General features: G+C 47.7%; 3 protein-coding genes across 3 annotated transcripts in view; 1 reads left to right on the top strand and 2 right to left on the bottom strand.

The window, feature by feature from the left end:
- JPH2 (junctophilin 2) overlaps positions 1 to 3,132 on the top strand; it is a 31,802-nt gene extending 28,670 nt beyond the window's left edge. Inside the window, 1 exon segment of the mRNA XM_030963537.1 lies at positions 614 to 3,132. The gene's annotated coding sequence lies outside the window, so the exon portion shown is untranslated.
- A 6,361-nt stretch (positions 3,133 to 9,493) lies between these two features.
- LOC115912168 (thyrotropin-releasing hormone receptor-like) lies at positions 9,494 to 13,706 on the bottom strand. The gene is made up of 2 exons (XM_030963578.1): positions 12,936 to 13,706; positions 9,494 to 9,874 (listed from the first exon to the last, which is right to left on the bottom strand). Exons 1-2 carry the CDS (start codon positions 13,704 to 13,706, stop codon positions 9,494 to 9,496), a joined length of 1,152 nt encoding a protein of 383 aa, XP_030819438.1.
- An 8,362-nt stretch (positions 13,707 to 22,068) lies between these two features.
- On the bottom strand, positions 22,069 to 25,717 carry OCSTAMP (osteoclast stimulatory transmembrane protein). Its single transcript, XM_030963577.1, has 3 exons — positions 25,674 to 25,717; positions 23,760 to 24,798; positions 22,069 to 22,482 (listed from the first exon to the last, which is right to left on the bottom strand). The coding sequence occupies exons 1-3, from the start codon at positions 25,715 to 25,717 to the stop codon at positions 22,069 to 22,071; spliced, it is 1,497 nt and encodes a 498-aa protein (XP_030819437.1).
- Between the last annotated feature and the right edge of the window lie 884 nt (positions 25,718 to 26,601).

The raw sequence follows: 26,601 nt of genomic DNA, 5'->3' as shown, positions 1-26,601 counted from the left end.
TGTTTCAACATGGCTGCTCCCAGGTAACTTGTGCATTATAGTATTTCTTGGCACACAGAGCAGCAAGATGCAAGAACACATAAAAAATGTGAAACTGTGAGAACTGCAACTCTAATTGCACCAGTACAATAGTTCTGCAGCAGTTACTTAATTATTTTACTAAAGATAAATATGAATCAAGATGTCTGTAAGACTGGAGCTTGCTCAGGTCTTCCATTTGAATTGGGATAAGGGTTTACATTTGGATTTAGTGGCAATAAAACCTTGTGAGGTTTCTCATGCCTGTGGTACTCCTACAGACAGGAAAGTGTCCTGAGCTTGCACAGGACTTGTCTTGGGCTCAAATATTTCAAACAAAATCTGCCATCAAGGCTGAACCTGGCCCTTGAGCCTCATGTGAACACAAGAGACACCTCTAAGCCCCTGTGAGAATATTGGGCTGCTTTCCCAGGACCTCCTGGGGGGCAAAACTGCTCTGCTGGGCACTGCTTTCTGTCATGTTTTGAGTCTCACTCAGCCTGCACAGGTGAGAGCCTTGCAGGCAGCTGTAGTAATGTGTTGGTCATGTGTTTTGCTCTGCCTTGACTTTCCCATTTATCTGTGTCCGGGACAGGCGTCGCTGCTGGTGGAGACCTCAGACCTTGGTGGGGATTAAAGCTCAGCCACCTGGAAACACCTAAGAGGAGGACTTGAGATCCCAAGGTTGCACTGCAAACATCAACCTTAAATGAGAGTGTCTGAAGATCAATTCAGTTTCCTGCTCCCAGGCTGTGGCTGGCCTCTGCAATCTACCAAGGAAAAGCCAGGGTTTCTGCACTGTGGTCTCCTCTTCTTTGTATAAAATAGCAGTTGCCTTAAATTATTCTCACCAAAGCCATCAACTGTCCTGCCATGCCAGGGATGAGGGATTTATCTGTAGCTGTAGGAAAATGAGTGAGAAGGTCTCATACGTGCACACTGATGTGTTTTGTAACTCCCTTGGTTGACTCAGTGTCAGAGATTTTCCAAAGATTGTCATCCGTGGCACGGAGATGAAGCAATCCAGCAACCAGAATGACTCATGAGAGCCGCGCCGTGGCTCGGGGTGGACGGCGCTGCTCTCCGTGCTTGGAAGTCATCCAAAGGGATGAACAAAAAATCTTTCCTTTCCCCTGTCACCTGGCATCATTTTCCATGTATGGAGGACTGAGAGGGGGAGCAAGTTGAAATTTGGCTTGTTGAAGTGTGACCCGAGTCCTGCCCATGGCGGCCGATGCACCACGGATGGGGCCGCGGGGTGGGGGGTGAGGGACTGGTGGATCCAAGGCTGTTGGTGCCTGTGGGGGTGCTCTGGGTGGAGATGGGGCCTCTTTTGGGACCAGGCACCATCCAAGGGCTCTCCTGCCACCAACAATGCTCTGCACAGAAGCAGCTTGCAGTGGGTGACTTCCCACTGTAACGGGAAAGGCAGTAGGTGTGCTGAATTTGTCCCTTTACCCCTTTTTTTCTATGAAAATGTTGTGAGTTACAGTGAAAAGGAGGGTCTTGCTGAAAATGCCTCTGTACATCTGCAGGTTCCTCCCCTTGGTGTGCCAGGCTGTGGAGGGGTCCTGGCCTCTCATTGCACCCAACAAACAGATTTTCCAGCAGAGGATGCAGGGTGGCTATCATGGGAGAGGTTAACTTATTCCTGAAAGAAAAAAGGTGCAGAGATGTGAGTGACTGAAGTGTAATTGGGTGTTGGGCTCAGAAATATGCAGCAGCCAGGCTGTCAGCAGTGGCAGAGTGCAGTGGGGCAGTGTAACTGTTGCTCATGTGTGTGAGGCTGAGAGGCCTGGGTGATTTGCACCCATTTTCCCAAAGCTGTGACAGGGAGTGACCTTTGGAAGGAGATTTTTCCACCATGATCTGCTCTGATCCTTAGCAGTGCGAGCTTAGAAAGTCAGCACAGATGAAGTTACAGTTTAGTGTAAGGCTGAGTGCTTGGACATGTTTCTTCCTTCTTTTAAGAGCAATGTGTATTTTCTATCCCTTTTTAAGATAATCAGAGATGTTATTTATAGTTGGTTGTGCACCTCTGTGTATCCTGAAGTCCCACAGCACAGGACTGGGTGGGAAAACTTTGTTGGACTGGAAAGAATGGGGAAATGATAGTTAAAGGAAAAAACAGATGCCCAGTCTGCTTCAAAGGTCAATCTGAAAGGATTTCAGAGAGGGAATGGCAGACACACAGGGATTTACACTCACTGGAGACATGGGGCAAAACCTACCTAATTTATCTACTCTAGTTATGGCATAAGAGAGTGAGAATAATTCACTACTTTTCTTTGTGAACCAAGTCTATTTTTTAACCTTATTGAGCTCAGGAACATTGCCACAGTAGCAAATATGTGGTATTAAGTGTGGGAGAAGTGAATGTGATCCTTTCCTAAAAGCCATGTGGCTGTACCAGTCCTGAGAAAGCTGTGCAGCATCATCTACACTTCCACAGAGCATAGTTTAGTAGCAGTTTGCTTATTTTTTTTTTTTTTTTTTCTTTCCTTAAATATAAATGTATTGCAAACCCCAGGCTCTGCTGCCTTTAATGTTTTGTCTCCATTTGCTGGCATTCACTTGCCAACTCTGCAGTTTCAATATCTCAACTGCTTTTATTCACCACCAAGACAATTTCCATTGAGAGACCTGAGGGGCTTTTATTTATCACTAAGCACAAAAATGGATCTTTTTCAACAGTGCTAAGGTAATTCCTTCCCCCCCCTTCCCCTATTTTTTATGCATGTGATATGTGCTCAGTAATGTGCTTTCCTCCTAGTAACCTTCTGAGAAAAGTAGGTAGATTTGCTTTTATGTGACGTATAACTGTATCCATATTACACTGAGATATGGATATATACACATACAGAGAGAGCCCCTTAGGGATTTCATTTTCTTAGATGCAAAATACCAGATTTACCTCAAACTGCATGCTTTCAAAACTGACTAGAATTTTGTGTTATACTTTTCAGGTCTTACAAAGATGCAGATACCTTTCACTCTTCACACAAAAATACCTTCTTCACAGATTTTGCTAGCTGTTTACTACAATCTGTGTACTACTGTCCAGAGTTTTCTGTCGGTTGTTCTGCTGGATTATGTGCAATAATAAACAGTTATCTGCTCACTCTATCCATGTGGATTTTTGCAGGGGAATCTCCAGGTTTCTTTCCATGATGACACATTCACTCTAGTTTTAAAACAGAGAGTAATGCAGAATTTCACTAGTGGCATCTGGATGCTCTTTAGCTTTTTCTTAATTATCCATTTCAAAAATTTGCATTTTTTAATTGATGGGGGTACTTTGCAAAGAGAGTTGTTTTCACTGAATGCTTTTAGGCAGCCTTTAAGGACTCTGCAACTCTCTGAGCACGCTCCATGTGCTCCCATGGTGCTGGCCTCTGGCAGGGCTTGCACAGGGCCAGGAGGGAAGGCAGCTCGCTGGCCCAGAGCCTGCCCAGGCCATGCAGATGGCTGCTGACAGGTCCCTTTGCTGCCTCCTGACCCCAGGGCTGCTGCCAGGCTCATTCTGAGCTGTGCAACACTGGGTGCTCCCCCTGGCTTTGGGATGGGGTGATTCTCCACTGCCTGTGCCCCAGCCTCTCACTCAGCCTCTGGAGACAGCCTGGGTGAGAGGAAAGCCAGGCACGAGGCGGAGGGAAATGGCAGCTGGGTGATTTATGGGGGAGGATGGATGAGCAGAGCCCAGCACCAGCCCGGGCAGCAGGGCCCTGGGGCCTGAGGAATCCAGAGTAGCCAAAACCTCCAATCCTTTTTCTATTTCTGGAGCGTCTCACATGAACGAAGCCAGACTGTGCAGAGAGGCTGGGGGGACACAGGCTCAGCCTTCATGGGTTGGAGTGCTGCTTCTGTGGGTGTGAGGGGTCTCATGGCAGAAGATTTCATGCCCTGGTCAGACTGAAGGAGCTGAGTTTGATGAAATGATGGCTTTACGCTCTTCTGGTCTTGCTTTGTTTCTGGTATGGAAGGAGTCAGCTACATCTCATTCATCAGTCAGGGGCAGCAGGGTAACTGGAGCCTTGTGCACCTCATAAATCTCAGGCTGATGAATGGAGCAGGTCCTTGGCTCATGTGTTGCAGAGGGAGTAGGGAGGGAGGTGGGTCTGCTGCTAAAGCAATGACACATTGCTTTAAAAGTATTAATAAAGGCAAGACAAAAAGTCTGCAGCTTCTCCAGGGTAGGGGGGACAGTGCTGGGCTCTCTGCCTCAATAGCTGCTGGTTTCAGGGATAACATCCCCACAGAGCCCAGCCAAGTGTCCCCAAGGGCAGGCAGGGAGGTGTCTGATATGTGAGAACCAGGCTAAAGGCACTGGCCTGATCCTGTGTCGAAGGGCAGGAGCCTTACCCTCCACTGGTGGGAGGGAAGGTGCAATCTGAGCCTCAGTGTCCTCTGACAGTGACCTGCCCAGGCATCCTGGGGACAGCCACGCTGCCCTCCACCATCCTTGTGGGGCATGGGGGCTCTCAGGAGCCACCCTCTCTTTTGGTTTGCATCTTTGTACAAGAGAAGGGTCGGAGCTGGGGTGAAGGTGACCCTGACACTGAGAAGGGGCTGAAATGTGCAGAAGGGTTCCTGTGGTCCTCTCTGGCCCAGGAGCCAGGAATGGGGCTGGCTCCACACACTGCCTTTGCTTCAGGACCCTTCCTGGAGGAAGCTAGCCTGAGCCCCAGGAGCACTAATACATCAGGGAACATGCACCACCAGCAAGGGCATCCCATGCCCAGCTTGGGGCTGGCAAAAAGGGGCCTGTGGAACCCTCTTCTCTCTTCTTCTGTTGGAAATGCTGGCACCTCACAGCTGGAAAAAGTTGCTTTAAATTTACTTCCTCTGAGCAACCACCCACACTGTGCCCAAAAGGACAGGATCAGCCAACTTGGGAGCCCAGTGGGCCCTTGCTGAGGACCTCAAAACCATGTTAGTACCAGGATCACCCCAGGGCCTTCTACTTGAGAGGGTAAATTTTTTATAGGCTTCACAGCTTGTGTTTTCAGGCATTAATTCCCTGTTGGCAGAGCAGCCACTGGTGTACTCACAGCATCCCCTGTCTCTATAGAAACAGCACACTCAGAGCCCAATTCATAGGGTAGTTATTAAAGAAAATTCATCAATTATAAAGCACAAATTGCCCTTATTACTTCTGCCCATCACCCATGGCACAGGGACCTGTGGTGTTGCCATCATGTTCCCTCCCTCAGGCAGAATCTGGGAAAGCACCCCAAATTTGGGCACAGGCAATGCTCCCCCATTGAAGCCTTCATTGAGACCCTGGCAGGACAGAAATGTATAGGGCTGGCTAACTGCTAAACTGAGTATTTTAGTAAATTAAAGTCAGTCCCAGAGGACTGGCAAGCTTTGATCCACTGTGTGGGCTGGGGCAGTTCTGGAACTCAGAACTTCAGTTGAAGAGTCCTCAGGAGCAGCCCCCGAGTGAGTGCAAGCCTGGAGGCAGATCTGGGGGCAGCACTGGTCCAAGAGCCCTCCAGAAGCCTTGGGAAACAGGAATTGCAAAATAAACCAGTAACTTTGAGTGATTACATTAATATTGCTGGAGGACTATCCCCAGGTTTTATTAGCAGCTCTTTAATTGTGATCTGCTTGAACTAATTAGTTCAAAGAAGCAGCTGGGGCCAGACCACACTGAAAAAGGGCTGCATCCGAATCTTTCTCTAATGTGTGGTCCACCCTTTCTTGTGGCTTTTAAAAATGTAAGCAATTGCTCAGCATCCTCTTTGGTGATCTGAATATTATTCATTTAAAGGTACCACTATTTTATCTTAGAAACATGCTTGGGTACCACAGAGTGGAAGCCTGTTCTGGTTGCAGGGAGGTGCTGGATGCCCTCATGGTCTTTACATGCCTTTTTTTAGGGGACTGCTGGTATTTTGTTGGTTACCCTGTAATTTGGCCCTGGAGCAGGCTGGCTTCCAGAATGCTGGCCAGCAGCATAGGTGAGAAACTCTCTCAAAAAACCACCTGCATGGCCATTCTCCTGTGACACCGGCTGGCATAGATGCCCTATTTCCCCAATTTCCCACCACCCAAATCTAGAAACAAAGTGAGACGACAATCTGATAGAATCTTGAACTGCAGATTTTGGTAAATTACTTAAACTTGTGTGTTTTGCCAGGGTAAATAACCCTTGCTGAGGTCCCATCCATGCCCTGCATACAGGCAATTACTGTGCAGCCTCTACCCCTGGCACCAGCCAAATTCAGGTAAATGTGCTGGATGTGGTGTCTCCTAAACTGAATAAATGCCAGGAGCTTCAGCCAACCTATGGCTCTTCAGGCACAGAAACCTCACTCACCACTCTGCCATCAGCTCTTCCCCAAGCCTCTGTCTCCTCCACCCCCCTCTCTCTGCACTGCTCACAAATTCTTCCCCTCACCCCAGGGCTCTGCAGCACTGCCAGATCCCTCCTCTCCTGCCAGGGACTTATTTGTTTGTAATTGAAGAAACCAGATGGTGTTTTACCAGGTTAACAACCCCTGAAAGGGCAGGGGTTAGAAATAATGAGCTTTAATTAGGAGAGTAACAGGTTAGATCATGTTGAGTTGCACTTCAATGCAATAAATTATTTAGGAGCAATAGATTCTTTATTTGCTGGCATGTTTATAAACTCACAGCCCACACTCATGCTGTTGAGACAAATAAATGCTGAGGGTAAAATACAGCTTGAGGTTTTACAAGCAGGGTGAGATGTTGCAAGGTACAAGGTAATGCAGGCTGAAGTTTCAAGGGAGCTCTCTGATTTCTTATGAGGAATTAAGGTTTTTATTCAGACCCTGAATATCCAAAGGAAGTTACTGTGATGAGTTATTTATTTTAATTCCTTTCTGCTAGTGATTTATTTCCCAGCAGAATACGTCTCTCAAGCAGCATCTCCTTAGCAAGATGAGTGGTGACCTTCTGCCTCCACTTCCACCCAAAAGTCTCTCAGCTCCTCCTAAAGTGTCAGAATACATGCCGGGGGAATGACTAGGAATTCATTCTTAATCTACAGAGTTTAATGCTCTGCTGCACTTCTTGGAGATCTCATGGTTCCAGGAGAATTTATCTGCCAATTACTTCTCAAAAATAATGAAGGGTCATGCAGTACTTGGCAGCTAAGAGCAGAAAAGGGAGTAGAGAACCAGGTTTTAATTGAATCTCAAGTATGCTGAACAAATATTTTAGAACTTTCAATTAGCTGTTGGCCTGAGGCTGAAATTGAATTAAGAAAATAATGCTTTTAGGGTGTCTCCATCTGGGGGGAGATGCAGAAAGGGGGAGAGTGAAGATAGGAAATGTGATGAGGAGGTGGAAAACATCCTGCTGGGGATACTTCAGAATTCAGCTGCTCCTTGTGTCTGCAGAGACCAAGGATGTCAAACTGCACAGCCCATGCCTGAGCAGTGCCTTAGGTCAGGATGCAGGTGGGTTTCCAAGCTCTGGCAGTAAATCCTCTTCCCACATCCAGCTCCCTGCACTCACAGCTTCAGGGTGGAAGGCTGGAGGTCACAGGGCAGCCCATCCCTGAGAAGATGCTGCCACCCAGGGATCCCCTTCCCCCTGCTCCACCTTACCCTGGTCCTTACTGCTCAGGTTTGTTTGCACATGCTTTTATCAATGGCTTCTCCTGAGCTGCTAAGGAAAAATCTGTTCTAAGGAGGGAAAAATAGTCTGTACTATAAAAAAGACTGTTACAAGCAAATCCTCATGTTAGCAAAAACTCCTCCATTTTCTTCAAGAAGTAAATCCCAAATCTCTGTGCAAAACTTTCTTAACAACAATAAATAGGAACTCTGTTCCTAAATTCACATTATACAATATACACAAAACAGTGCAAAAACAGCATGAATCCTTGAATTTCAAATGCATTATGCTTAAAATAATTGCAAAAAGACAATGTTCTCTTCCCTCATCCTATATCTAAATAGAAAGGAGCAAAATAAATACCTACATTCAAAATCTAATATCTATAGTCTATATCTAAATATCTATACCTAAATAAACAGGGGCAACATAGATGGTTTAATAACATGCAATATAATAATCATACATGCAAAACCTCCCTACACACAAAAAAATAGGTCCTGGACATTTCCAACACACTGAGGGGACTTGAGGTCTTGTGCTGACTCACCCAGTGAAGCGATTTCCTGTAGATGTAGAACGGTTAATTAACATCTTGTGCCCTTGAAAATACCATGGACATATTTTCCTGAATGGATGCAAAATTTTAGGCTCTTTTAACTCTGTAGTTTGGTGAAAGCCAGTGTTGACTAGTGAGGCTGTTCAAGTAGTACTTCACAGTCACTTGAGGTTTACTGGTGGCAGATACTTGTTTTATTTGGCAAGAGCCCTAGGGTTTGGCTCATGTGCAATCTTTTTGATTTTACTCATAGTCCAGATAGTCTCCTGCAAGTGTCCTTGAGCTGGTCTCCTGGATGCTGCAGGGTATGAATATCTACTTTGCTTACAAGATGACAACAGCAACAAATACTTGTGCCACTAATCACAAAACACTTAATGGACTTCACAAGTTCTTGCCAGGAAATAAGAGAATTTCTTCACCTGCCTCTGAAATGCACCTGTAGCTGAGGCAGAGAGAACACTATGGCAATGACTACATCACACTGGGGCTTACAGGACAAGAGTACAGTTTCCAGTTGAAACAATCAGAGGAATTTGGACAGGAAAGTTAAATTATCCAAAAGAAACTCAGACCACAACGTTGGAAGTACTTCTGTTACATTAGGGAACGCTCATTATTAGTTTGTTCATTATTTGTTCATTGTAGCAAATCCATCTGGTCTGGATGGGTTTCTGTGCTACCAGCACTGCAGTGTTTCCAGAAACATGACAGGAGGCTCATGACACCCAACTTTGGTTATTCCTAATGCAGGAGTCTCCCCATGAGAGTCCCTTTACAGCCAATGGCCTCATACCTTGGAGGCATTTATCTCCTCTGTTGGGATGTGTACTCCTCACAGGAGAGCGTTGAGATGAGAGGAGACACATGAAAGTGCCTAATTGTTCCCATTGATTTCAGAAGGACTCCAGAGGAGCAGCTTCCATGGGATGTTGGTGTTACAGGCATGTCAGTTTGGGTAGAGAGACTCACTCTAAAAAGAGGTGTATTTTTTCCTTGAATGCCCTTCTGTTCCTGGGATTCCTTTCAGTGCTTTGGCCCAGCTCAGCACTTACACCTAACACAAAATAGGGTGGCACTGCTATATTTAACAACAGATGCTTTAGAGATGCTAAATATTGACACATGCCTAACATTTCACCAAACAAGAATAAATCAGCACTAAGGAAAAGCAAATTAATTTGCTTACAACAATATGTTTTGTTAAATGCCCTGAAGAAGTATTGAATGAAGCTTGCTGCAATGCCAAAGCAATTCGTCTTGGCACTCTCCCAGCACAGTGTGCACAGCCACACAGCTCCCGCTGCCTGCATTGTTTCAGGCTCACAGGATTTGTTTATTCTTCTTTGCAGGTGCAGGGAGCCTGCTCAGATCCTCGTGCTCGGTGAGGTTGTGCTCGGAGCTGTCATGAGAACAATCCTTCACAGCACTGTAGTACACCGGGGTGGTGCACGGGGCAGGGTGCTCTGCACTCTTCTCCTGGCACTTGTACAACTTCCTAAAGGCAGCCCTGAACTTCTGTGACATGAGGTTGTAGATGATGGGGTTGATGGCACTGTTCAGGTAGATGCACAGGCGGCAGAAGAGGAGGAACCAGGTGTTGAGGTACGGAGGGTCCACGAAGGAGTTCACCACCACCAGCATGCGGTAGGGCAGCCACAGCACGGCAAAGAGGGCCACCACCACTGCCAGCATCTTGGTCACCTTGGAGGGGGACATGCAAAAAGAGAAACAGCCAGATGGGGCTAAATCTCCAGCAGAAGTTTCCCTCCAGCAGAAGTTTCCCACCTGGAGCACGGGTGCAGAAAGCCAGTTTCTCTCTCTAAGCATTTAAAAGAAACACCCAAGCCATGGGGCTATTTCTCACTTTTTTCTCTCCATTTTAATCAGTTAATAATCTTGCATAAATAAAACCAGAATGACAGGTTTTTATCTACTATTGAAGAGCCTCTAAATCTCTTTAGAAAAAAGTATTCACCGTCCTGGAAACAGGCTGGGATAAGCATAGGAATGTCTGTACCAGAAAGCAAATTTGAAAATTGTACATAACAGTAAATGAATGGAGAAAATACTTGTCTAAAGGTGGGGACCTTGGTTTTAGAGGTGCCATGGGATACACTTCATCTCCACCCCTAGGGTTTCCTGGTTTCCTACACCACCTATATTGCTCCAGGGAATAGGATCCTGGTACAGAGCAACCCTGGAAGCAGAGGAGACTGTTAGGAATCTTATATTACTTGTGCTGATATAGGGCTTAGTTAGCTACTTCCCATGGGTTACTTTAATTTTCAGCACACTAGGGGAGTACTACATAATCATATGGGGAACAAAAAGAAACAGAGAACTCAGAAGTGAGCAATAACTGCCCTCAGCTCAGCATAAGCTTGTTTAGAAAATTGGGGTTTTGCACGGAAACACCAGTCATCCTACTGATTTCAACAGCTGTTTCTGTGACAATCTGCTAAATGACAATCTTCCTCAAATTACTTACAAAATACACACATCCTCAAAGAAGAAAATATGACTAAACACTGATGCCACATGCATATCTAGGCAGTGGTGTTTCAAACGTCAGAAGGGAAGTTGTGCAATAATCCAGTTCTTAGTACGGACACAAGCACTGGGATCAGATTTAGAGTCTCTAAGCTTTTTTTGGAGTGCTTTTTTACTTCATCAAAAGAAACTATGCCTTTCTGTTATGCCGTGAGTAGAAACTGGGAGTCATTGTTTGTGACAACAAAACTTCTCCTAGAAGAGAGGAACTGTTACCAAGCTGTGGCTGAAATAGAAGGGTTTGCTGTGTGTGGATAAATGGAAATGTGAGGACACTTCCAAAAATAAGATCTCAGAGTGATACAGTGAGTGCTGGGGCTGTTGCTAAGACTAAAGCTTGTTTGCTGCCACAGTGTTTTGCCTTTTGGGAAACATACGGCAGAATGTACAAGTGGTGTCTCACAAAGCTGTGTCCAGCCTCTGCCCCTGTCCAGGGAGCCACAGATGCTTCTCCCCAGCCAGTATCCTCTCTCCTTGCTCCTGCTCCATCATTCTGAGTTGAACATCCTTTTTTTAGGAATCCCACTCCCTCTAGTGGTCCCTCTCCGGGAGGAGAAGTACGGACTTCGAGGTGTTCGTTGAAGTGATGAATACAGCAAAGCTCACACTTTGTGTTGTCCTGCTCAGGATTTAGGCGCTTTTGAAGCGCCAGTGAGAGAGCAGCAGCATTTTCATACCCCAAAAGCAGTGCAGTTTTGGGGCTGTGTAGGAGCACAGCCACAGAAAATCTCCCTCAGCCATCCAGGCAGGGGATAAAACGGGCACCTCTGAGAGAGCACCTTTAGGACCTTCCCCAGGGAACTCTGGGCATGGGGCCTGGAAGAGCCAGTTCCCCTGTAAAGAGAGGCCAGAGCAGGAACGCTGATGTGAGTGCCTGTCCTCTGTTCAGAGGCACCTCCAGAGCTACACACACACACCAACTGGAAGCCCTGGAAAACTGCTTTACAGTTTAAAAACTTAGTGCCATCTTTATTCCTGTCAGGCCATTCAGGGGAAGTCTTTGCATGCTAGGATATTTTGGGAGGTAATGACAATCTCCAGTAAACTCCTGGTGTAACAGTGAAGACAGCACAAGATGTTTCCAGGAGCTGGAATGCCTCAGCAGCCACTTGTCCTAATGGTGCTGGATCACACTGTGCCCCTCCATGGCACAGCACTGCAGGGGGGACAGCACAGCCCCTCCAGCAGCTGCTCTGGAAGGAGAAATCCATCAACCAGTCAAGAGCCCTCACTGCCAAACACCCTGCCCGAGGCTCCTGCAGCAGCCAGTGGTCATGGGAGAGCAGGCAAATGCTTTTGAAGAAGTCAGCACTTGCTTTAAACGTTTCAGAAAAAAAGGAAGGAAAATCTGGACTGGAAAGACTTAGATTTTCATGAAGGAACAATCATTCTCTGAGCTGTTTGCCTCCCCTCTGTGACCCTGACTCATCTCTCCTGGGGAATGGAGGTTCCTGGACAAGGCAGGAAACAAGTTACTGAGCTGGAAACAGGACAAGCTGAAGTCTACTTTGGGCTATCTGCAAATCACAACAGAACTAGTGATTTCAAGGGCTCAAGCCAAACTCCCAGATTCAACCCTTTCCTTTAAAAGGAAAGCTGAATGGGCCCTAGCTATTCAGAATGGGACTGTCCCATGTCTGACCTGTCCAAAGGGATGGGACACGAGGCTGAGATTGTCCATGTGAACAGAGCAGTGAGGACAGAAGGAGGTGGGAGGAGAAGGGCATGGGGAGAAGGAGGCAGGTGAGAGACACAGGAATCACCAAAATGCAAACACTGTGACAATGTCACCACTGTGACACCGAGGTGACTCACCTAGCTGGCTGCAGCCAGAGCTGGGCTCCAAGGGAAGACAGTTCTCCCTTCTCTTTGCTCCTTTAAATCTGAGTTCACATGCACAGGACACTGTCTGAGAGGTGACCCAGCCCTCTCTTCCTCGGGGAGGCAATCAATAATTAATTAGCCAGCAGAAGTGCCTGCGCTCCTGCCTCTGCTTGGCTGAAGCCCTGTCCTGCTTTACCAAGCCCAACCAAAGCAGGGGCAGCCCATCTGTACTGCCAGACCCCAGCTGGGCTTGAGGAGCTCCTTTGCAGCAAACCAACCCTCCCCATTCCCTCCACCAAGGCAAACAAAGCACTGTGGCACCTCTCTCCCGGCCAGAACGCCCCTCAAAGCCCTGAGCCCGGCCCGCCTAGCCAGCGGGAGCCCCTACCTGCCTGCGGGAGCTCAGGGCGCCCCTGGTGCCCCGGCAGGAGAGCCGGAGGGAGCTGCCCTGGTGCACGGAGCCCAGGAAGCAATGCTGCTGCTGCTGCGGGGTGCCGGGCAGCGGGCTCACGAACAGGATGCGGGCAATGAGGCCGTAGAGGACAGTCGCCAGCCCCAGCGGGATGACATAGAAGACGGCAAAATCCAAGAAGTAAATGGGCGTGTAAAGGCTTCTGGAGACCCGGTAGCCACAGATGACCTGCGCCCCGTCCGAGAAGGTGACCTGGGTGGTGTCCACCAGGAAGAACCACATGAGGCAATAGAGGGAGGTGAAGAGCCACAGCGAGGCGATGATGCGCCGGGCGCGGGACACGGTGCACAGGAGCTGTGCCTTGATGGCGTGGCAGATGGCGATGTACCGCTCCACCGTGAAGGCGGCGATGGACCAGGCGGAGATGTTGATGCCCAGGTACTGCAAGTAGGTGATGCAGAGGCAGCCGGCGTAGCCGTACACCCAAGAAGCCACCACTTCGGAGATGTTGGGCAGCCCGGCCGCCAGCAGCACGATGAGGTCGGCCACGGCCAGGCTCACCAGGTAGCAGTTGGTGGGGGTCACCATGTGCTTGGTGCGCAGCACCACCAGCACCACCATGGCGTTGCCCGCGATGCCCACGCCGCAGATGAGCAGCACCAGCAGGATGGTGACCACTTGCAGCTCCAGGGGCTGCCGGGGCATCCTGCCCAGGCTCTGGTTGCCGCTGGCCGAGCCGTTCTCCATCGCGCCCGCAGCCACCGGCGGAGCCCCGCGCACCCTGCGGCGGCAGCGGGGAGCCGGGGCTGCCCCGAGCCCCCTCCCCGCCTTCCCGCCCACCCCGGCTCCTCCCTCCCCTTTTTTTTCCCCACGATTCACCCCAGGTCTTGCAGCCTCGCTGCTCCTTGTATCCCCCTGCAAACTCTCCTCCCGGAGGGGCAGGGAGCGGCTCCCCGGGACCCTCCAGCCGGGACTGTCGGGATCCCCCAGGCTCCCGGGGCTCTCCAGCGCTCCCCTTAGCCGCCGGGACCCCCGGGAAGCAGCAGCCCTCCCCCAGGACAGCCCGCAGCCCCCCAGGGCTATCTCGGTGCCCGGGACCCCGCATCGCCTCCCGCCGGCATCCCCCGGCTCAGCCCGCCGGGTCCCAGCGCGCCCGGAGCGGGAGCGGGAGGAGGAGGAGGAGGAGGGTTCAGGTGAGAGATCCCAGCGTGGGAAGGCGCAGAGGCTGAAAGCAGCCCAGCAGTGAGTGGGACCCCGGACGGTGGGTGCCTTTGTCCCCAGCCGAGGCTTCGCTGTCCCCCAGTGTGACGGTGTTCGCAGGGGTCCCAGGACGAGGGGAGAGACGAGAATGTTGACTCCATGTTCCAGAAGGCTGATTTATTATTTTATGATATATATTACATTAAAACTGTACTAAAAGAATAGAAGAAAGGATTTCATCAGAAAGCTAGCTAAGAATAGGAAAAGAAAGAATGATAACAAAGGCTTGTGTCTCGGACAGAGAGTCTGAGCCAGCTGGACTGTGATTGGCCATTAATTAGAAACAACCACATGAGACCAATCACAGATTCACCTGTTGCATTCCACAGCAGCAGATAATCATTGTTTATATTTTGTTCTTGAAGCCTCTCAGCTTCTCACGAGGAAAAATCCTAAGGAAAGGCTTTTTCAGAAAATGTGTCTGTGGCACCCCAGGGCAAGTGGAGCTGAGGGTGAGGAATCCTTTATTTCTCATCCTCAGGAGGATGGGAGCAGAGATGCCGTTGAGATCCACAGCCTTTCCCGTTTACCTGGGGCTGGGGCAGAGGAATGGCAGCCCTGAACACGGGGTAGTGACCTCCTCATGCTGTCCTTCCTGTAGCCATCCCTGTCTCATGTCGCCATGATATTTTCTGAAAACTCCCTTTGCCAAGATTTTTCTCCTGAGAAGCTGAGAGGCCTCAGAAACGAAATGTAAACAAGAATTATCTTGGCGCATCTTTGCAACAGGTGCATCTTTGATTGGTCTCATGTTGTTGTTTTTAATTGATGGCCAATCACAGTCCAGCTGTCTCAGACTCTCTGCTCAGTCACAAGATTTTATTATCATTCCATTCTATTCCTTGCTAGCCTTCTGATGAAATCCTTTCTTCAATTCTTTTAGTATAGTTATAATATATAATTTTCTTAGAATATATATCATAAAATAATAAATCAGTCTTCTGAAACATGGAGTCAAGAGTCTCATCTCTTCCCTCATCCTGGGAGCCCTGCAAACATCACCAAACAAGCACAGTGTCACTTCTGAGGGAGAAGGCTTAACCAGTCCTGGACTGGGAGATTCCAAATCTTTCCAGCAATGAGCCTGGGGTATCTGGTATCTCCCTGGTGGCCAGGCTGGGAGATGCAGTGTCTCCATGATGGTCAGCAGGAGACACAATTTGCTACCAGCTCCATGCTTGCTCCTGTCATCTCTACAATCTGTCAGAAAATGCATTTTCAAATTGAAAGAGCAATTGTGCTAAGGGCACCCTAACCTGTGGAGTGGAGGAGAGAACGAGGGGAGAATTCTCTTTTTATTAATTAGATTTCAATTAAAGGCAGAAATGTGCTGTTAATCCCAGACACTGAGGTGCATATCCAAAGTGTGAAGGATCATTCTCATGCTGAGGGATTCAAGTCCAGCATTTCACAGGCAAATTTTTAAACATGAGCTGTGCAAATCTGGGTGGATGAAAAGCCTTTTGCCTCAGCCCAAGGAGCAGCACTCTGTCCCCAGGCTTTCACTTGCTGTGGCAAATAGTATTTTCCCCTTTGCTTTGGGAAACTTTATGCTACTCTTTGGCAGACAACAATCCATGTAGGTTTTTACTATTTCCCATGATATTTCATTCACCTATGGGTCAATTTTAAAGGACAATTATTGTCTTCTTCTCTTTCCATTTGGTTTCCTTAGGGCTCCACTAGCAGCCTGTACCAGGTCCTCTGTGTCCCAGCAGCCTCACACCCTCTATGGCCCCAGGTTTGGGGGATGGCAGCTCCTGTCCCTCACTGCCCTTCTGTGGGAAGGTCTGGCAGTGTGGGCACATCTGTTTGCTCACATAATCCAAGGGGTTGTCTGTTTTGGTGCTCTGGAGTGACCCAAAACCAGACACAATTGCAGCACTTCATCCCACTGCTGCTGTCTCACAGTAATGCTGCACATCCTCAGGATGTGGACTGTGTCCTAGAGCTGTGTGTGGAAGAGGAGAAGGGACAAATCTGGCTCAAATATCCCAAGAGGGGGGTTGGGGTTCATTTGCTTCCTCAAACCCATGCCAGGAATTGGCTTTGTGGGATCAGGAAACAAAATCAAGACAGACTCTTACAAGTACTGGAAAAAGCTTTGTTTTGGTTCAAACCTGGAACACTGTGCAGGATAATTGCAGGTAATTATTTCCCTGGCTGCTTTGCTCTGTGGCACAGACAATCCAGCAGTTATTAGTGCAGATAACAACAGCACTAAAGCACCCCACTGCAGCAGCTCCTCCTGCCTGTCCCTGAGCTGCTCGTGTCCATCCCCAGGCTGGGGCTGAGCTGGGGGGAATGTGTTTCTGCCCAGTGCACTCACTGGGGGATTCTGTGTCAAAATTGTGAGGTTTGCTGTGATGACTGGTTAATATTCCCTTTACAGGCTCCTTCAGTAACTGTGATGTTCAGCATGTGACTGAGGCATGTATTTTAGAGGCTACCCAGCTTGACACTTACAAAAGTATTTTCATCCAGCTTGACTTAAATGTAAATGTTTTGATGGCCAAAGACATTGATTTTTTTTAAACTAAAATCCCATGGTTTTGTTCTTTTAGTGCACATCAGCATTTCCTTCTCTGCTGGCATCACCTGGCACTGCCATCTATGAATACCTGCCACCACCCACTCTCTGAAACATCAGCAAAGAGAAATCTTCATTTTCCTGAGGTCCCCAAATGGGAATGGCCATGTCCCTGGGTGCTGGCAGGGCTGTTTTTGGAAAGGGGGATGTGTACAGTTCCATGGCCAGGTGAGCAGCACTGTGCCCAGGCTGGGTGCTCAGGCACTTCAGCACTGCATTCAGGATGTCCATGAAGTCTCCTTGCAGCTCATGCCTCTCACACAGCCTCACTGGGCAGCTCCCTTAGTCCTATGAACAGAAAAGAACTCTGAGGTTTCATATATTAAATAAACAAAGCTAAAAGAAAGTGATCCTCCTACCTAAATCTGTGAAAAACTTCTTTCTGTTCCTCGGGCTTCATTGCTACAAATATTAAACCCATAAAACTTCTGCTGCTAGAGCTGGGGCACAGAGGTGGCAGTGTCCATGTGGTGCCAGGGAATGTGGAGAAGTGCAATTACAGAAGCCACAAGTGGTTTTGAGACACTGGTGACAGGGTTTAGGCAATGGCCAAATTTTGAGTTGTGAGTGATGGTGGGGAAGTGATTCCCACTTCTGCAGTCCTGCAGCTCAGCAGGGAGCAGGCAGGAAGGTGCTGGAGGCTCTGCTGAGCAGCCTGAGGACTGACAAGTGCCAATGGAGATGGGGAATGAGCCAGTCTGACAGAAGGGATTGTTCAGTTAGAAGGACAAAGGAGAGAGAAGTTCTGTCAAAATCACCTTCACTGTTTCAAAGTCACAGCCAAGAAGTAAATTGCTCTGGGGCTTTCTGGGTTATTGCCCTCAGAGATCAAGCAGAAAAGGCAGCTGACAAGGAATTAAACAGATGCAAAATTGTTCTGGGTTTGTACTTCATGAACACAAAAATGTGAAAAAAAACCCCCAAAACCACAAACCAAAACCCTGATGGTTTTCTACTGGTTTCTGTGAACAGCCCTAGAGGGAGCAGCTCACAGACCTGGTGGCATCACATCTGTGCCAGCAATGTGGAAGGGAGCAGCTTTATGGAAAATGCTGAAGACTGAAGAAATGGAAAACAATTAAGAGGGAGGCAGTGGTGTGGATTTCTGTGGGTGAAACCATTCCAGGCTTGAAGATGAGAATATCCTCAGGCTTTTCTCTCAGGTCCCAGCTCAGGCAGCATCTCCTGGGGGGCAGTGGGTGCCTGATGGACCTGGTGGTGCCAGGAGCTCCAACCTCTCATTGTAACATGGAGCCTGGGGAAGAGCTGTCCCAGGGAAAGGATGCTTCCCCATGCTCATATGACGACAGGTTTGTTAATTCCAGGTTCAGGGAGCACAGGCAGCTCTGTGGACCATCGCAGGATGTTTCCCTGTTTCAATGGCAGAGTTTCCTCCTGGCTTCTGGGTACCTTCCTCTCTGGTTTGAATAATCTCTTTTAAAGATCTGTTGCTATTCAATCTGTGATGCACTGTGTCTTGCAAATGCCTTCAGGACACAAAGGAACTGGTGATTTTTCTTCAGCTAATAACTGTAATTTGAGCTTTTAAAGAAAGTCAAGTGAGGCCATTTCACAAACAGGAAAATTATCCCTTCACCCTTCCCCTGCTTCCTTGCTGTGTTTGCAGCCTGAGACCTCAAGGAAAAAGCCTCTCACTGCCCCAGAGTTATCAAACTGATGAGAATAGATATTGCAAATGAGGGGCTTGGCCAGGACCAGCCATTCACAAGCCTCTCATTTCTGAGTATGTCCCTACTAACATTTTAATAAGCGCATCCTTCAAACTCTGCTCCAGGTGGCTCCTGGAAGGGCTGAGCAGCCTGAATAGTAAAAAAATGAAAAAAACCAGAACAAAACAAAACAAATTGCAGCAACATGCATTGGACTGATTTGATAAGTCAATGAACCAAACCACTGGGCATTTATCCAGCTCTGCAGAGAATACCAGAATGGGAAAGGATGCTCTGTGCAGGTTTGAGTGTATTTGTGTATTTTACACAGCCTGTGAAAACAAACACTGTCATCCCAGGGGATTCCCCACCCTGTGTCACCAGCAGTGCTGCTCTGGGCTGGCTGTGGGAGCCTGGAGGTGCCATGGGAGAATGGGCCCAAAGTGTCCCTTCCCCTCCCACTGAGCCCATGGATGGCATCACCTGCACACCCCATGGCCCTGCAGGACCTGGGCATCAGCCACAGCATCAGGGCAGGGTTCACAACTCTTGCTGTCACCAATAAACTCTGCCACCTGCTCCAGTGTGCTCAATCCTCCAGGAAATCTGCCTGGATAAGCAAAAAGAGAGAAGCAGGTGGAAGTGTTGGCTTTCAGGGCAGCACAAAGAAATGGAAGCACTGGGAGCTCCACTCTTTCTGGAGCCTTGATGTCTGTAAGAGGAAACTGTGGTTTGGGCAGCCAGAGCTGAGCCTTTGCCAGAACCAGCAAGGCTTGGAGGTGTGCTGTGGAAAATGACACATCTTCTGATGTGCTTTTGGGGCACTGTCTGTGACACATCCCACCTCAATCTCCCATCCCAGTGCTCATCCCAGCAGGCAGGGGAGGATGTGCCTGCAGTCAGGACAGAGATTGGCAGCTCCCAGAACAGTCATCTGGGTGGATGAATGCTGGGGGGCATCCTGGGGGGATAACAGCCACAATAATGCTGAGGGGAGATAAAAGCTCTTCATGTGATATTATGAAGTAATAAAAACTCTGGCAGAACAATTAGACTGTAATTATGAGTTATTTCATATTCTGTGACATCTGAATGTCAACACCATAACTCTGTAACAACAAGCACTGGGTACAGCAAACTCTGCACACCTGATGAAGTAGCTTTTTGCTTTTATTAATGTTCAGTAATGTTTCCTTTTCTAAAATTTGGTGCATGGAAGTGTCGTGTCTTTTCTCTATTGCTATTACAGTGCAAATAATATAGATAGGATAAACAAAATAAAGATGGAGTTTGGTTAAAAATCAGAAAATACTTCTGGAGAAAGGTTTTTGCTTGCTTGCCTGTCTGCTGTGATAGATGCAGATTTGTGGCTATGAATGAGATCTTTCCTAGAGACTGTCTGAGCTGGATTATTTACACTTGCACCTCAGTATATTAAGGCCATTCATTCTTACCTTTCAGCCAGCCATAAAAAGGACTATATTAGCATGTATTATACCTAATATACCTGAGGCTGAGGAAATGGAGTCAGTTCACCTCCATCCCTTCACTAAAATACACAACAAAATTCCAAGGGAATCAGGGGCTTCAGGGGCTTGAAAACAAAGGCAATGAGAGCCCTGATGAGCAGGAGTGAGGGTGTGAGTGTGGAGGGGCTCTGAGGGATGAAAATCCCTCAGCAAATAACCAGCCTTGTACATTGGTTCTACTTAATAAAAAATATGTGAATAAATTAACATTTCCTGCTGGTTAATCTGCTCAGCATTTCTCTCTTGCACCATCAAGCAAACCTTGGCAAGGCAGCTCACCCCTCCAGTGGGCAATAGAGCTTTATAATGGCAATGTTTTCTGTTTTGTCACACCTTTATCTGGCTGAGGAACAATGCCTCTCAGGAGAGCAGAGCAATTTCCAGCAGCTCTGCCTCCTGCCAGTTCCCCTGTCTGGGGAAAACATTAAATACAGCCCAATTCAGCACCAGGGACAACATGGCTGATGTCAAAAAGATAAGTCTTCCTGAGGAAAAACTCCTTTTCAAGTTGCTCTTGTTGGAAGACAGCATGCTGCTGGGATGGTTTGCTGTCTGAAGGCTTCTCTCCTCCCAGCTGTTTGAACCCTCAGCTCCAGATAATTTCAGCTATTCAGTGGAAATCTTTTTGCTTTCACCCAAACCATAGAGCACAGGGCATTTTCTACAGAAACACTATGACAAAGCCCCCCAGTTGCTGTAGAGGCACAAAGATGCTTGGATTAATCATCAGAACAACAGGGCATTAAAAACCCTGGGGAGAAGAATTCACCAGGGTTTTGTAAGATAGATGCTTAAAAAATATAATCCAAACGTACTTGTTTCAAGTACCTCAGAAGATGAGAAAATTCAGTGCATCTGGCAGCAGCTACCACTTCATTTCTGTCATTTAATCTCATTGAGGTGCATTATGTCAAATAATTACCTTAATGAAGGCTTTAATGGAAGAAGGGAGGAAAATAATAGATAGGCTTCGAAGAAATGAAGCTGTGAAGTTGCTCAGTTTTTAACCTGGCAGGGATTTATCTCCCTCTCCTCTGGCTCCTACAGAGGGGTCCAATCTGCCTCTCTAGCAAAAATAACACATTTCAGATGCTGCCCAAGTGATGCGTTTATTAATTCAGATACAATAACATATTTTCTGAGCTTGAAACAACCCAGCATTTAAAACCATGAAATCCAACCATTAACCCACTGCCAAGGGGACCATTAAAACATGTCCCCAGTTCCACATCTTTGTGTCATTTAAATCCCTCCAGGGATGGTGACCCTACCACTGCCCTGGGCAGCCTGTGCCAATACTTGGTAAACCTTGAAGAATTTTTTTCCTAATATAAAATCTAAACCTCTCCTGGCACAATTTGAGGCTGTTTCCTCTTATCCTATCACTTCTTACTTGGGAAAAGATATCGATATCCAAATTGACCTTTATTGACTGTTCTCATTCTCTTCTGAGGTCCTGCAGTTGTTTTATTTATATTTTATTTTGAACAGCCATTTTGAAGAGATTTTGTAAAGCCCTCATGAGCTGATTTCCACCACCCATGCCCAGGATGAGCCTCTTATGGTCATATTGATCTTGAATTTACTTCAGCAGGTTGAAATGACACTTTTTAGGTGAATAAATTACGAAATTTATCTGGTCTACCCAGGCTTCTGTGCACAAAACCTGAAAGAAAAACTCATTGAAAATTAAATGTATCAAGTCAAATGACTTTCCCTTTTTGTTGCCTGAAGGTATAAGTTAAGAAAGTAAGGAAGTATGTACTTCTTCCAGCACAGATGTGGTGGAGAAGGTAAATTAGCTCCTCCCTGACTCCAACTCCCATCTATTTCTCAGTTAGCCTTGCCTAGTGCTGCAGATATGCAACAGCTGATTCCAAACCTTCTTATAGACATTAAAATGGAAATGTAGCCCATTTTTCTCCAATTAATGCAAAAATGTGACATTTCAACTTTTTTTTTTCTTTTTTATTTAGGGTTGGGATTTTTTTCAGGGTTTGTTGGGGTTTTTTTTTTAGTATTTTTTCCCAAGCCCTAAACCCTTCCTGAACTCTGGAAAACTAAATGCGCGATCCCGTGGCAGAAGCCTGTGCCGTGGTATCAGCCATCCAGCCATCCCCCTGACCATCCAAGGCACCCTTGGCAGAGTTTTGCTCCCTGCTGTGCCTCCTGGCCAGTTTCCTGAAGAGGTGGAGCACTCTCTTCTCCTCGCAGCCCTGGAAGAAGGAGGCGGCGATGCCGCGGCACAGGCGGCGCGCGAAGGGCTCCAGGAACGCGGAGCCGTAGAGGATGCAGAAGAGCAGCCCCACAACCAGCAGCACAGAGGGGTTGGGGGGCCCGGGGGGGCTGATCCTGCAGCGGGCAGAGCTGAAGATCAGGTGGTGGTGGTAGGTCCTGTTGAAGTCACTGAGCAGCAATGCCTCAGAAGAACGCCAGAAAAGTTTGTATAGAAAGGGCATGATTCCTATTTCAGCCTGAAGAAAGGAGAGTTAAAATGGAAATCCAGTTTGGTATGAAGAAACCATTTGGGGTATGAAGAAACCAAAATCAACTGGTTACTACAGAAACATCTGCCTGGGGGTGTGGAATCACTGTTACAGCACTAAGAGAAGGACACTGAAGGGTGTGATTGTCACCCTGATTTTTAAAGATTTTCCAAGCCTTCTGATGTTTACATTCTTGTAACAAACTTTCTCACACGCTTTCTGTAAATAACTTATAGTTTGACATTTTTTTATAGAAGAAAAGAAATTTGATAGACTGTTAGTTTGTCCAGTGTCATTGGAGAGGTGGCACTTTCATCCTCCAATCCTCTGTCACTTTTAGAAATCTATAAATGTTAGAGTCAAAAAATAAACTTCCCCTTTTTCACAGCAGTGTGTGTGTGTCGTATTGTTTCATATCCTATAGAGACATGTGATCTCTTCAGGCTGAGTAACAGTGCAATGTGCAGGCACTGAGCACTGGGCGGGGTGAGATTCTGTCCTATCCGTCATCTGCATCCACTGGAACAGACATCATAACATGTATGAGATTTATGGTGAAAGACACCATCCAGACCATGGTAGTAGTGGCTGAATATCTGAATATTAGAGGCTTTTTCTAAGCCCTGACTCTTTCCCTGTAAATCCATCATAAGCAGGTATCTGCAGTGAAGATCCTGGGCTGGGGAAGGAGGCAGGCTGTGTGGCAGAAGAGGAAAGTTCAAACACCAAGCAAAGCATATTGACTTAGAAACTGGGGAGGTTGTGGAAAGGATTGCAGAGGGCAAGGGCAAAGCCAGCAGGCAGGGATTGCTACTGAAGAAACAGCCCATGCAATAGGATGAGGAGACATTCTCAGTGTTCATCAGCTGCCTGCTGCCTTTCGGACTTGCACCCACTCTGCAGTGGGGGGACAGTGTCCAGGGGACTCCCATTCCTCCTCCTTGCTTAGGGAAGGGGCCTGGAGACACAGGGACACCTGACTGCCTGGTCTAGCAGTGCCTTTGCATCATGAGGCACTATGTGCTCCCCTTCCAAGCTCCCAAGGGGCTGTAACCTGGAGAGTGTCGGCTGCTATTTGACACTCTGGGAGGAGCAGCTGAGGTTGTGCCACTGCCTCCTTCCCCAAATCCTGTTGCTCATCCCGCTGGCTGCTGGGGACGGAAGTCAGGATTTTGTAAATAAGAGTACAAAGACTGCAATCCCCACCACCCCCTCCCTGAAGTGACACAGGTTCCCCCCACAGGGCAGGACACCCCAGGACTCACCTTGTATTTGATGCTGAGAGTGACAGGCACTGCAGAGAACTGAGCTGCCTTTCTCACCGCCGTGTCTGCCACGCTGAAGGCAAAGTGGTCCATGGCCACCAGCACCAGCATCAGCATCAGGGCCACGGTGACCAGCATGGCCTGCACGAGGCACAGCACCACTTCTTCCCTGGACAGCTTCAAGCCTGTTGGTCGGATGAGTTTTTTGGATGAGCCCACCAGGAGATGAGCTGCTCTTCTGTCTATGGCTAAACGTTCCAGCTTCTTGGTGATGTAAAAATTGTCAAAGCGAATGTTGGTGAGATAATTTTTCAAATACCAGGTGGACTCAAAGCAGAGATAGAGCATGAAGAATCCAGCAGCCAGTCTGTTGGCTACTCGTACAGAGTCTTTGACCAGTGCCTCAACAGACAAGAACTCTCTGCTAATTTTCTCACCAGCAAGGTGCATTTTTTGGTAAATCAAGGAGCTGTTCTGCAACAATGAAAAGCGAAAATGTCCATTCATAGGCTTATAAATGGAATGAGTGGCTTCTTGGACTGCATCCCCAAACTCCCAGGAAACTTTCTGTAGCAGGGCAGTTGAGTTCAGAAGGCTGTCAGAGGAGTTCTTGCAGATGCATTGAATGACCTGCAGTATGGTTTTAATGTTGCTTATGATGTTGGGTGTTATGTTCACCACTGCAATCATGATGCAGGTGGAGAAGAGAAGCTTCCGGCCCTGCTTGGTGCCTAAGGTGGGCATGATCATGGTGAAGACACAACGGGCAGGATGCACCAAAAAGAGAGTCAAGAGAAGCAGCAGGCTGAAGGAAATGGCCATGGCAATGGAGAGGTGCCAGGAGTACTCCAGGGAAGCAAACATCCAGTTGTAAAAAAGTCCTCCTATCACTGCTGTAATGCAGGAGCACTGCAGAAACAAGGTCCATAGCTCTCTGCCGTCTGCTGGGACAGGTTTAGAGTAAATCCACCACAGCTCTGCCATAGTTCTGTGCACCCTTGGGAACAGAAAGTCTTCACAGTAAACACGGGCTCTCATCCTGGAAAATCAAGTACCTGTGTGTTAGCAGAGGAAGTTCATAAACACTGATTAGGGGCTTTCTTGAGATGATCATTTATGGGGTTTTATACTGTCCTCCTCTGGGTGCCTCTGGTCTCACCCTTCTCTCCTTCCCTGCTAACTTCCCTGAGTTCTGGGGCTGAGATCTCCCCTGGAAGCAGCAGGACAGGGAAGTTCAAGGCATTTATTGAAAAATAAATACAAATTATGATGCAACTGTTCCTCTATTAATGCAATCACAGGAAAACATTGTGTTATTCTAGAAAAACCGTAATAGAGTCATTCTGAGGGGTCACCTCATTGGCAGTGGTTGAGGCTTTAATGCTTATTTAGAGGAGAAAGAGGAGGCTTCTGGCTTCTGTGGAAATTGTTAGACCAGCTCTGTATTTCAAAGGTTTTACATGGACAAGAGGAAGTTGAGTGGTGCTCTCCCTGCCTCTTAAGAGGAGGCCAAACACAAATCCACATGTTTAAAGGTGACAAGAAAACAGTTCCACACTGAAGCTGCAGTGCCAGGGGAAGTCTCCAAGGACAAGAATTTGGCCACTACAGACAGGATGAAATGTCCCATAAAGCTATTCAAAAGTCTAATGGAAACAAACATTTGGGAAAGAACATAATTTCTCAGGCCTCACATCCGGAGTGACTCTCCAGAAACCAGAAAACCTGGAGGAGAGGAGAGCCTGTCCTGAGGTTAAACCCAGCCACGCAATCCCTGTCTCCCACTGTTGGACAGCAGCCTCAGCTATCCCTTGAGGGACAATTTTAGCTAAGAAAGGGGGCTTTCTGTGAAAAAGCCATACAATAGCTATCAAGACAGAGAGAAAGAGAGGGAATAAAGCTGACTGTACATACCCAGTGGCAGTGAGGTGCCCCAGACTTGCCTGAAAACTCTCCATGTTCCAGTGCCTCACTGCTCTGAGAGAGGATCCTGATGTGGCTGTTGGGAGAGGCAGGGTGGGAAACCAAGGCAGCACCAGAGAACCAGGACTCCAAACCCAATTTGATTTTTAAGGCAATTCAGATCAGCAATCCCTGAAGTGTGCAAAACCTGGTGAGTGAAGCCTGGGGAATAACAGCACTACAGAGCAGTGCCAGGATGCACAGCACTGCTCGGGCTTCACACTATTTCTGATCTCACCCTTATTGCAGAGAAGGCTTATTTTAATGACACATTAAGAAAGAAAAAAGAGACAATGACACATGGGCTGACAAAGATGGAACAAGGATCCTGGAACCAGGGGTGTCATCATTCCATATGGGGAAATCAGATGACTACTCCTCACACTGCCCACCAGCAAGCAGCGAGAAGGGCTGGCATCTCTCTCAGGGTGGAAGGGACCTTTTCCTCTTTCAGATATCCTATATCTATGCCCTATATGGGCACAAAAGGCACAGCAGGATCCAGCAACCCAGTTGGTAACTGCTCATCTGTTCTGACAGGCTGCTGCTCCCTGCTGAAACTGTGTGCAGGGTTCACAAATGGCTTCAAGGTTCATCTCACTGTCCTAGCAGGGGAAGTTTTAATCTTGAACCTTTCTGAATTCCTGATAGTCAGCAAATCCACTGCAGAGAAAACCCAGCCTCAGTCAGGATTCCCAAACTGTTGAGAAGCTCCCAGATGTACAGGCCAGGATGTGCAGTCCCCAAGGGACCAACTTGCCTGGCCCCCAGGATGTGCCCAGCAGAGCTCCAGCCACCAAACCTGCTCACCTGGAGATGAGGACCAACCACAGTGTTTGCTCCTCAGGTATGAGCTCAGGGGTTACAGGAGCCTTCCCTG

This window comes from Camarhynchus parvulus, chromosome 20 (genome assembly GCF_901933205.1).
Source record: "Camarhynchus parvulus chromosome 20, STF_HiC, whole genome shotgun sequence".
NCBI classification, from domain to species: Eukaryota; Metazoa; Chordata; class Aves; order Passeriformes; family Thraupidae; genus Camarhynchus; species Camarhynchus parvulus.
This window is presented reverse-complemented; position numbering and strand designations above follow the sequence as displayed.

Excerpts from the sequence above, each read along its gene's own strand:
- LOC115912168 (XM_030963578.1), bottom strand. The coding sequence starts at position 13,706 with ATGGAGAACGGCTCGGCCAGCGGCAACCAGAGCCTGGGCAGGATGCCC. Across the intron at positions 9,875-12,935 it reads CCCTGAGCTCCCGCAGGCAG|GTGACCAAGATGCTGGCAGT; the intron begins GTAGGGGCTCCC and ends TCCCCCTCCAAG.
- OCSTAMP (XM_030963577.1), bottom strand. The coding sequence starts at position 25,717 with ATGGAGAGTTTTCAGGCAAGTCTGGGGCACCTCACTGCCACTGG. Across the intron at positions 24,799-25,673 it reads GGGCACCTCACTGCCACTGG|GATGAGAGCCCGTGTTTACT; the intron begins GTATGTACAGTC and ends TTGATTTTCCAG. Across the intron at positions 22,483-23,759 it reads CTCTCAGCATCAAATACAAG|GCTGAAATAGGAATCATGCC; the intron begins GTGAGTCCTGGG and ends TCCTTTCTTCAG.